Below are 11,832 nucleotides of genomic sequence, written 5' to 3' on the forward strand. Positions count from 1 at the left end.
TTCTATTACATCACATTTAAAAATACATTATCAAACATTTCCCATTTAGGTGATGTAAGTGGCACACTTGTTGATTCAAAATCCAAGCTGGAGTCCCTCCCTAATGGTTGAAAAAAAATACTTCTTTCATTTAAGCGATGTAAGTGGCACACTTGTACACTCAAGTTAAGGTCCCTCTCTTATTATGCAAAGAACACTTATTTTTTACTTTCAAATGTTTGTGGTAAAATAGGCGAGATATCTCCCCGTTAAGATGGCAACTTGTCTCTTTCTCTTACCAGAAATAAATTTTAGCTTCAATCTTGAGCTTAGAACAAGACACAAACAAAACATCACCACAGAACTACGACTGCTCTGATTTCTCAAATTCCTTTTGAGAATACGTAGGTACGAGGTTTATCCTCGACGAGCACACAACCATAATTGCCTGTAGTTCCCCGAACTACAGATGCTCTGACTTCCTCTAGGGATATGTAGGCATGAGATTTTAGAGAATCTTTGCGAGCACACCAAACAAAAAACCTATTCAGGTCCTTCACTTTTTTTTAACAATCCTCACTCTTTGCCTTACACAAAGAAGAAATTTTCCTAGTAACAAATAGGCAATACAACTCATAGCACTAGCATAAACAAATGGCTCCCGTAGAATACTATCGATACTTAGGGTGCTAATACTTTCCCTATGTATAACCAACCTTCCGATCCTTGGATCTCTCAGGTGCTCTGCACCTACACATCATTAGAGTTTATTTTGATTTTTGCCATTCCTCTCTATGATAGATTAAAAGTTCATATGTAAACGCGTTCATAAAGCGATCAACCTTCATTCGTTTATTTCCCGCCCGTCCGAAGGTGGGGGAAGCGGGGGTCACTTTCTGCGCGGTACAATCGCCTGGAGGGGCATGTCCATCCCATTGCTTTATGCCATAAGAAAATCAATTGGAAATTTCCATAACTTCGTTGGATTAAATGCAACATGAATGGGGCGTCTCGAGGGAATAAGAACTTGCAACCTATTGAGTTTTCGAAATTCTTTGGGCGTCTATAGGTGCATTTTCAACAAATCTGGATATTGCGACATCATTTCAAGCAAAATTTACAAGTAACATTCTAGATATAGAACATACTTCTAGGAGAGGATGATATCAACTTTGACACTTGAAAGTGATTCATACGAGCATTCATTGATACTACCATTATTCCTTAAAAACTTATATCCAAACAAAAAAAAATTGTCTTCATCCCATAAGGTCCTTAAATTTCAAGGTGTTTTACATTTACAACGAATGCAATAATTATGCTAATCTTTAACAAATACATGTTCTTACATTAATGATGAGATTTAGTGGAATTTCATCCTAATTTATGCAAAGGACGACTTCATAAAAGATAGACTTGGCTTAACTAATATTTTGTTTTTCTTAATTTTTATTTATATTTTGTTTTTCTTAATTTTTATTTATATTTTATTGATGAGTTGCCTTCATCTTTTTTTTTCTTTCTTTAATTTATGCAATATTATTTAACCTAAATTATTATTATTATCATCATCATTATTATTATTATTATTATTATTATTATTATTATTATTATTATTATTATTATTATTATTATTATTATTATTATTATTATACTTAATTACAATTTTAGTCCCCCTATTATCTATTTTTTTTAGGTTTTGGTCTCCCTATTTTAAAATCCGAAATTTTAGTCCCTATATTTTAATTTTTTGAGGATTTTGGTCCCCTACGAATTCGAAGGCAATTTTAAATGAAATGACGCTCATATTGATGATGTGTCAATAGGGGTGGGAATAGGCCAGGCCGATTAACAGGGGTCTACGGCCCAGCCTACATAGGCCTAGGTCAGGCCAGGCTTTTTAGATAAATAGAAAAGGCCTAGGCTTTTTTATAAGTCTATTTAGCTAAAAAGGCTAGGTCACAGACCACATAAAAAGCCTTTTAAGCCTAAGAGGCCGTTCTATTTAAATACATATGAATAATTTTATTATTATTATATTATATTTTTTACTTTGAATTAAAAATATAAAAATAAATTTTAGTTATCTAGAAGAAATTATGAAAATAAGATGAAAATAATCTTATGAACAATGTCATAAGTTGTTTCGATAAGTTCTCTCAAACAAATAGTATCACAAAATTTATGCTACTAGGTAAACTCAAATAAATTAATGCAAACAAACATTTAATCTCATTGATCTTTTAATTTGTTAGTCTATATAAAGACGAGTTGACTGACTTATTTACAAATGTTCAAATGAAATAGGCTTTTAAGTAGGCTAATAGGCCAATCTGGCCTTCAAAAAGGCCAGTCCCAGGCCAAAAAAATAAGCCTATGATAGATTACAGGCCAGACTTAGGCTTTGAATATTATAGCAGGCCAGACTCAGGCTTGGCAAAGCCTAGCTCGGCTCAGCCTATTCCCACCCCAATGTGTCAATGTCAGTTCAGCATTGAAATGTTAAAAAAAATAATTTTATTTAAGATTTATGTTGCATATGTCATCAATGTCAGTTCCATTTCATTAAAAATTACCTTCGGATTTGCAAGGGGACCAAAATCCTCAAAAAAACTAAAATAAATGGACTAAAATTCCGAATTTTAAAATAGAGGGACCAAAACTAAAAAAATAGATAATAGAGGGACCAGAATTGCAATTAAGTCTTATTATTATTTTAATAATAATAATAATAATAATAATAATAATAATTATTATTATTATTATTATTATTATTATTATTATTATTATTATTATTATTATTATTATTATTATTATTTTTATTATTATTTCATATTTTCATATTTTCATTGCATGCATGCAATATGGCTTTTCTCGTCATGCCTTACGAGCTGTATGTAGACGATCATGGCCATCGTCTTCTCCATTTCCTTACTTCTGAATAATAATCATAATAACAATCCTTTCTCTTTTTCATCAACTTTTCCCAAATAATCATCAATTTTTCTCCACCCTAACAACGTTTTCCGATTAACCTCAATTTCGTCCTCTTCTTTTCTTTCTTAACCTCTTCATTTCATTGATTTCTCTTCAACAATTCCGATCAATTTCCAATTTCCAATTGTTCGTTTTCCGTTCAACCTCAAGTTTCTAAATCCGAACGCGTTTCAATTTCCAAGATCTTGTAGTTTTTCTAACAAATTAGGGTTTCTCATAGCTCTCAATACTCACCGTCAATGGTGTCGTGGAGAGAGTGGTGGTTCTGAAACGACGTCGTTTTTATATTTTCATGGGCAATAACTGTGTCGGACCAAACCTTGGTGGCAATGGCTTCCTTCAATCCGTTTCGGCGGCCGTTTGGAAAACGCGTCCGCCGGAGCCCAGGCTTCCTCCACCTAACGCCGAGGAGAAGGAAAAAGCTCCACCGCCGGCAAATGCTGCCAAGGATTCCTCTAAAACAGAGTCGAGTTCCTCCGGAAAAGGTTTGGAACATGTTGATAATCCTCCAATGCCGGTTCAGAACACACCGCCTGAACCGGTGAAAATTGCTGCACAGGAACCAAAACCGCTTCCAGTTGAACATGAGAAGCCGGTTAGACTAGATGTAAATAATGCGACCCCGGCAGCTAGTACTGCTGGGGGTGGTGGTGGTGGTGGTGGTGATGGAGGAGGAGGAGGTGGTGGTGGTGGTGATGGAGGAGGTGGTGGTGAGGGTGATGCAGGGAAAGCTAAGAAACCTACACATGTGAAAAGGGTATCAAGTGTTGGACTTCAGGTAGAGTCTGTATTGGGTAGGAAAACAGAGAACATAAAGGATTTTTATAGTTTGGGGAGAAAACTAGGGCAAGGACAATTCGGGACGACGTTTCTATGTATGGAGAAAGGGACTAACAAGGAATTTGCATGCAAATCGATTGCGAAGAGGAAGTTAACAACACAGGAGGATGTTGAGGATGTTAGGAGGGAGATTCAGATAATGCATCACTTAGCAGGCCACCCGAATGTGATACAGATAGTTGGTGCTTATGAAGATGCTGTTGCTGTTCATGTTGTTATGGAGTTATGTGCTGGTGGTGAGCTTTTTGATAGGATTATACAGAGAGGACATTATACTGAGAGAAAAGCTGCTGAACTTGCTAGGTTGATTTTAGCTGTTGTTCAGGCTTGTCATGCTTTAGGTGTTATGCATAGGGATTTGAAGCCGGAGAATTTTCTGTTTGTTAACCATGAAGAAGAATCGCCCCTTAAGACAATAGATTTTGGACTTTCTGTGTTTTTTAGACCAGGTATATTCATTTTATTTTGTTCTGGTTAATTAATTGAATGACAATGTTGATATATTTGACATGGGGGATTTGTATTTAAGTTGAATATGATCATTAAATGCTAGGAGAGACGTTATGAATCATTACGATCTATTTATTGTTGATAAGTGTGCTCCTATTCTACCCTCACTATTAACATAATAACAAACACAAGGCTTTGATTTGGAATTTTAACTATGTGATTGGGAGAAACAACACATTGTCTAGTTTTGAAATTATCAAAATATTCAGTTACACACACCCTTTGCTCATCTTTTTGTAGTTTTACTTTGTATGATCTGTGGTTATTTCTGTCAGTTGAAAATAGACTATTTTCTTTTATAGTGGTAATTATATTAAACAAGTGTTAGGATGGTGTATGGAAGAGAGACATAAAAATGGAATGGCAATAGAGCGAGAGATTTTATTGTGCTAGGAAGTAGAATGTGAGATAGAAATAAGATAATATATAAAGTTGTTGTTAAAGAAATGAGACATGAAAAATCCTAACTTATGTATTGATTTGGAATTTGGAATAAGTTGTCTTAGTCAACATGCTTGTGTATTATGATATGGCAAAGTTACAAACTTGTTGTATTTGAGGCTTAAATGTTTATCATAGCAAGTATTTTAATGTTTCAGAAAAAGAGGCTGCTACGTTTTTTCTTCACTATCTGGATCCCCTGTAATTATTTTTATTCATGTTTCCAAAATTAATGCTTCAGGTGAAGTAAGAATTACATTTATAATTTTCAGTTAGCTAAAATTCAAGGCAATATTCTGAATACTTATATTGATCAAAGTTTCATCCCTTAAAATGTTCAGAACGAAAGCTAATATCAAATTTTGTAAAGATAAGAACTTGGATGACTACTCTACAGATGCATAGCTAAGCATTTAATCAAATCAGTGGGTTGTCTACTAAGAATCATGTGAAAGAAGCTGAATATTATAACATATAGTAGTGTATAGGGCTTTTGTTAATAAAATTGAATGGTGAAGAGAGAAAAACGGACTGGCAGACCGAGTTCGCTACTCCTAAGTATTGAATATGCATGCGATTGTATTGCAGGGCCTGCAGGGTGAGTGCATTTTAGTTGTTTAAAACTTTTAGTCATATACATAAAACATCATGCTATTTTATATCAAAGACACATTCTGTTGATTAACTACTGTGAACTTAGCTATTTTGTTTAACTGTGTTCAAAACTTTTGCTTTTCCTTTATTTTGGATTTATCTTTTTCTAGTTCAGATTGAGAAAAATATCCATTACCACAGGTGAATTATTTACTGATGTAGTTGGAAGCCCATACTATGTGGCCCCTGAAGTTTTGCGGAAGAACTATGGTCAAGAATGTGATGTTTGGAGCGCTGGGGTGATCATTTATATTTTACTCAGTGGCGTTCCCCCATTTTGGGATGGTGAGAATGTTGTGCCACTTGTTTTGTTATTTGTCCTTACTCCTTAGCAGTATAGTTGTGTCTGTGATGTGTATTATGTACCTGATGTGTTTGATGTTTGCATCAGAAACGGAACAAGGAATATTTGAGCAAGTATTGAAAGGCGAGCTTGATTTTCAATCTGAACCATGGCCCAGCATATCTGCCAGTGCAAAGGATCTTGTTCGAAGAATGCTTGTAAGGGACCCTAAGAAGCGGTTGACGGCACATGAAGTTCTTTGTGAGTACGCGTGCCTCTTTGATGCTATATAGCTTGATCTCAAATGCATCTTGTAATAGTTTGCACTTTTTCTTGTTACCATAGAAATGATAAGTCCAGTTAAGCAGGATTTTCATTTTCATTTTAACAATGTTAAATTCATATGACAGATGACCTGGTCAGTTGCAGCTTAATACTTAAAAACTCATAGATGCTCTTATTTCATATTACAAACGGAGATCTTTTTCATTTAAATGCTATAAATTTATGACCTGTTTGCTTTCATTACCCCAGGAAGGGTGAGTCAAGCATGATTCTCGATAAAAAATTGACAACTTGAGTTTACAGCTAAAAGGAATATGAAATGTACTGGCGATTAAATCATGTGCCCTATGCTGGACAAACCAAAACTTGAATCTTTGTCATATCTATGGAAATTCTCATTTGATGGCTCAGATGAAATGGTGTTCGATTTCACATTTGGTGATACTATGCTCTCATATCATTTTCACGTAACAGATATGTAAACTCTGCATATCCATATGAACTATAAATTTGAAACCAGAAGTTTAATAATGGTTGAACAGCTAATTTTCCCCTGTTTCTATTTGCCATTGCTTACTACTATTTTGCTCAAGAGTTAGCTGTCTGTTATTCATTTAATCATTCAATCCTCCTATAAGCCTAGGAGTTCTCTCTTACTAGTTTACATTTACGTTGAAGAGATTGATATTGGATTCTCAGAAGTCGCATGATGATTTTCAGTCTGCACAATCATGACTTTAGTCTCATCAATGATAAACATAATTTGTATTCTATTTTAAAATTAAAATGTAATCTTCTTCATTTTAAATATAGCATTACATTAAGTTATGTTTGATGAAGTGCAGGCCATCCTTGGGTTCAGGTTGGAGGTGTTGCTCCTGATAAACCACTTGATTCCGCTGTTTTATCTCGCTTGAAGCAATTCTCTGCTATGAACAAGCTCAAGAAAATAGCCATTCGAGTGAGTATAGCTCAACTTCATTGTGCTCTAGAATCATCATACTTTTCTGCTAAAATATAATTTTCCAACCAGGTTTTATCTGTAAATTGAGAAAACTTGTCTAATTTATTGGAAGTGCAATAAATCGAAGAATAACCAGAAACAAAGATTCTATTTTTTAAATATAATTGAAATTTTTTCCAATGGGAAGCAATTATTTTTTTATGATAAAACATGTTATACTGTCTGTATTGCATCCTTTGGCAGGTAATTGCTGAAAATCTGTCTGAGGAGGAAATTGCAGGACTGAAAGAAATGTTCAAGATGATAGACACAGATAATAGTGGACAGATTACTCTCGAGGAACTGAAAAATGGTTTAGAGAGAGTGGGATCCGTTCTGAAGGATTCTGAAATTACCTGGTTAATGCAAGCGGTGAGTGCTTGCCTGCTATCCAAATTGACAGTTCGATATTCAAAATTCAAAAAGAATGACTAGATATAACTCATTATAGTTCAAAATTCAAAAAGAATTACTGAATATAGCTCAATATAGTTCAAAATTATAAAAGAATGAATGAACATAACTCATTCTTGAAAAACAAGAATGCCCTTCATTTTCCGCATTTAAACAGGAAAACTGACACTGGACTATTTGATTTGTGCTCAATGGAATGATTGGTTTTATTTTGTATTTCATGTGATCAGTCTTTTTCCTTGTTTAAATTTCAGGCAGACATTGATAATAGTGGTACCATAGACTATGGTGAATTCATAGCAGCTATGCTCCATCTAAACAAGGTCCAGAAGGAGGATCATCTATTTGCAGCCTTTAACTACTTTGACAAAGATGGTAGTGGATACATTACGAAGGATGAACTTCAACAAGCCTGTCAACAGTTTGGCCTACAAGAAGATCATTTAGATGATATAATACGTGAAGCTGATAAGGATAATGTAATGGATCCTAATATTTTTACACCTCCTCTCCTCTCCTTCCCCGTCCCATCATCCATTATATCTCTCACTTTTTCCTCGCTTCCTTTTTATCTGTCATACTCCCATTGAGGATTCCAGGGGTTTATTATTTGTGTCTCTTACTTCCCAATAACATTTTCCATTTTTTTCCATCTTTATTTGACTTGTATTTTGCACTGTTTTCAGGATGGGCGCATTGACTATAGTGAATTTGTTGCAATGATGCAAGACACTGATTTTGGCAAGAAGGGGATACATACATCATGAGAACAATTTTGGATGCCTTCAGGCATTAGTAAACTATTGATCTTGCCAAATGAGGATTTTACAGATAACATTGAGTGAGTTTCTTCTCTTCTAGAGGATAAGTTGTAGAAGTGAGCGCGATTAGAAAGTGTTTGAGCTTCAGGGAGAGGAAGCATGAATGGCCTGCTAATTATAGTGTTTATGTATTTAGTATTTACAACTTTTAAAAATATAAGTAGAGTTTTTCCTTTTGATTCTTTTACCCTCTTTTGGGGTAAATGGATGGTAGAATGATTTCTCAGCATGTGATCTAGCACTGTTTTATCGAGTGTTGAGCATCAAATCGAGAACAAGTTTCTAAGAGATATGTTGAAGGACAGACAATTATGCAGTACAAATGCTCTTTCAGCCGCGCAGGCGTCGTGTCATTCTTTGATGCCTTCCCATGTCATTTGACAATCAGACTCAGACCACGTGTTCATGGCGAATATCATATTGTATTAACTCATGTACCCTGTTTGCATTCATGTATAGAGCTAAGCCCTTTGTACTTTTTGATTAGTATTCTTTCATTTTAAGTGTATGCACTCCAATCAATATTTTTTGTAACGTGATAATGTATTATTTTTGCCAATGAAACAATGTGATGTGTTTGATAGATGCAATCATATGAATATCTTTGTGAAATCAAGTTTTGTTGCCCCATCCCCTTCCTTCGCTTTGTCCTGCTTTGTTTAGCTATAAACTGTTTTATTCTCAAGAAGCAGGATCATCTAGCTAATTAGACTTGACTGAAGCAGGTTTTCTTGGATGTCTTTACATATTATCTCCTTCTAAATGTCAACTAGTAAGATACTTGAGCCTCTTGAGTAAAATAGCCTCTGCATTTGCCCGTTTCATTTTGTTCTTACACATGTTCAAAATATTCTTGTATTATGGCTTGATTCTCGATCAGCATTTCTATCATTTCAGTTTATCATTATCAATATGGGATTATTCTTAAGTGTTGCTAGTAGTAGTAATGAATAAAAAGCATAAACATAAGGTGAAAAAGAGGGCTGAGACAAGCAGAAGGGTGGTATAAATGACCAATGGAATTCAGTGGGTAATTATAGATACTTTTTAATATTAAGCCTGAGAGAAATATTTGTAACACAAGGGGTTTTACAGAATGGAAATAACGGGTTAGTTCTTGTTTTCACGTTTCCAAACGGCTTTGCTAAACAAACATTGATATTTAACTACAGCCAAGAAAGCATCTAAGTATGGGAAAACCAATCTTGTTACACAAGAAAACATTTCTAATATCAACAATCAAGGGATATCCGCACACATGTTGTCTTCTCTATGAATGTGTGTGATCATTAAATCTAACTTTTTCATTCTATGGAGGCTAGTTATTTTGAAAGGCAAATTGATGATGTTAGAGAACCAACTCCAGATACAGTAAGCAAACTTTCAATGGAAGAAGAGGTGTTCAGTTGTTTCTACATGCAGAAGACAAAAACTGTATTGAGAAGGAAATTGAAAACCTCGGTTGTACAAGTTCTCCTCAGTGGGAATGACTTTATGAATATGTCTCCAAAGTAGCAGATAGCCAGAGACTTGAAAGGAGGGATGCAGGAATGACAGAGTAACTTGCTCCACAAGACGAAATTGGAATTCCCATTAAAAGAACTCATAGGCTAACTTCAGAGTGAGAACACCATTAGTAGTGTGATTCCAAGTCCTAACATCATCTCTATCCTGCAAAAGAATAATATAGTGCTTTATGTTATGTCAGGGTAAACCATCAATCTATTTTGAGGTAATGACCAACAATTATCAATAGTAAAGCTACCAACCTTAGCTTTGAGATGATTATGATAGCTGCTGGAATGTTATACCTAGTTACAATTTATGAGCCACACCAATTATCAAGTCAGAAATTAGCTGCCCTACCCTTGCCAATGAGCCATGATGAATTATATGGATGGTTATGAATTGACCTTTCATACCAAACCAAATTAGAGAGAATATTTTATTGATTGGCCTCTCATTCCTTTAACACTTTAGCTTTTAAGAGAATAGACCAAGTACTATTGTCATTTAAGAAATCCAAACAATTCTTTAAATGAGTAACCTTGTTGAGGATGATCATTTAGAATACCATTGTTTCAACTCTTTTAACAATGATTTTTATAAAATTAAGTATTTTTGTTAAAAAAAAGTACAAGGGAATTTTTTTTGAAAATTTATAAATAAAGCATTAGTTTAAATAAATTTTTAAAAATATTATTTTAACTAATTTATCGTTTTAAAATGTTAAAAAATCAATTAAATTTAAAACTATTTAAAACAATATTTTATAAAACTCATTTCTCTGATGGTTCTTTAATAGATAAACTAGTAAGAAACCCGTGCTATCGCACGGGTCAATAAATTGTACAACCAATTATCTAACTTCAATTATATAAAACAACCACAAAAAAAAATTTAAAAGATGAACATTAAAATGAACCGTCTACCGCTGGTATCTCTTAGACAGGTTTACATCTACCCGTGAATCTAGATGAGTTAACAAAATTCACTTGAATCCAAATGAGTTAATTTTAAAACTACATATTAGAATAAAATCTTTTTCCAAATCAAATAACATTACTTTTTAAATATTAATCAATTTTTTCAAACCTAAACTTTGTAACAGCTTCCCGTCAAACCTACAATTTATGACAACTCCCCGTCAAATTTCAATTCTAAATGAATATCTAGACTCCAAGGTATCTTGAAATTTCAATTCTAAATGTATATTTTCTCTATTTTTTTTTTGTCTAGGAGAATTTCATAATATAAGTTTAAATCTACAAAATTTATAAAATTTTAAATGATTTGATATTTCATTTAATAATTTAAATAAAAATATAATTTTTTTCGTATATCATAAATGTCTCGTGTTTTTTATTAAAACAAATATTTACAGCAATTTCTAGTATAAATATTAGCATTTTATCATTAAAAACTTATAATTTACATAGGTATATAATTGTGTGTAATTTTAACGTGCGTATTTCTCATACTAAATTAAAATATATTATAAATGTTAAGTGTATTTTAGTTATAAACTAAAATCCGTTTTAATATAGATCTATTCAATAAGATTGATTGATGTATAAAACAAAATTAAATTGTTTATTATTAGTATTATTATTAAATTTTATAGGTACTGTAATTTTTTTAATATGATAGATACTTTACCATCATTCATAAATATGATTTTTAGAAATATTCTCTTAAGACTCTTTTTATTTTTTTTATTTTAAATTGAGTGAGGTATAATTTTTTTCTATTAATATTAGGGTTTATGTTTGTATATATTACTTAACATTATAATCACAATTTCATATATTTATACAATATAACATGTGTGTAAATCTATTGAGAAATTCACTATCTTTTGATGATGTTTTAAATTTTAAAGATATGACAAATTAGTATGTTTCATAAGAAAATTATGTATTCATTCATCATAATTGTTTCATGAAAAAGTTATATATAAATTCATTTATAGTTTTTATAAATTCAAAAATATAAGGGATATTTGTTTCAAGACTTGAAATTATATTTTTTGAGAATTATGTTTTAATAAAGATATTTAAAATGGCCCCTTAAATATGATAATAATAAGAATAAATTAAATTATC

At 32.7% G+C, this 11,832-nt stretch overlaps 1 protein-coding gene across 1 annotated transcript; it reads left to right on the plus strand.

Moving 5' to 3' along the window:
• Positions 1 to 2,877: 2,877 nt before the first annotated feature.
• LOC131636091 (calcium-dependent protein kinase 20-like) lies at positions 2,878 to 8,801 on the plus strand. Its single transcript, XM_058906742.1, has 8 exons — positions 2,878 to 3,620; positions 3,681 to 4,265; positions 5,563 to 5,706; positions 5,813 to 5,965; positions 6,835 to 6,950; positions 7,197 to 7,364; positions 7,661 to 7,885; positions 8,093 to 8,801. The coding sequence occupies exons 1-8, from the start codon at positions 3,269 to 3,271 to the stop codon at positions 8,171 to 8,173; spliced, it is 1,824 nt and encodes a 607-aa protein (XP_058762725.1). The 5' UTR covers positions 2,878 to 3,268; the 3' UTR covers positions 8,174 to 8,801.
• The last annotated feature ends 3,031 nt before the right edge of the window (positions 8,802 to 11,832 follow it).

Source organism: Vicia villosa, unplaced genomic scaffold (assembly GCF_029867415.1).
Source record: "Vicia villosa cultivar HV-30 ecotype Madison, WI unplaced genomic scaffold, Vvil1.0 ctg.001627F_1_1, whole genome shotgun sequence".
NCBI classification, from domain to species: domain Eukaryota; kingdom Viridiplantae; phylum Streptophyta; class Magnoliopsida; order Fabales; family Fabaceae; genus Vicia; species Vicia villosa.

Bases quoted from the DNA above. Each gene is read 5' to 3' on its own strand.
- LOC131636091 (XM_058906742.1), top strand. From the start codon at position 3,269: ATGGGCAATAACTGTGTCGGACCAAACCTTGGTGGCAATGGCTTCCTT. The intron at 5,966-6,834 runs GTGAGTACGCGT...GATGAAGTGCAG, and splicing joins GACGGCACATGAAGTTCTTT to GCCATCCTTGGGTTCAGGTT. The intron at 7,886-8,092 runs GTAATGGATCCT...CACTGTTTTCAG, and splicing joins GTGAAGCTGATAAGGATAAT to GATGGGCGCATTGACTATAG.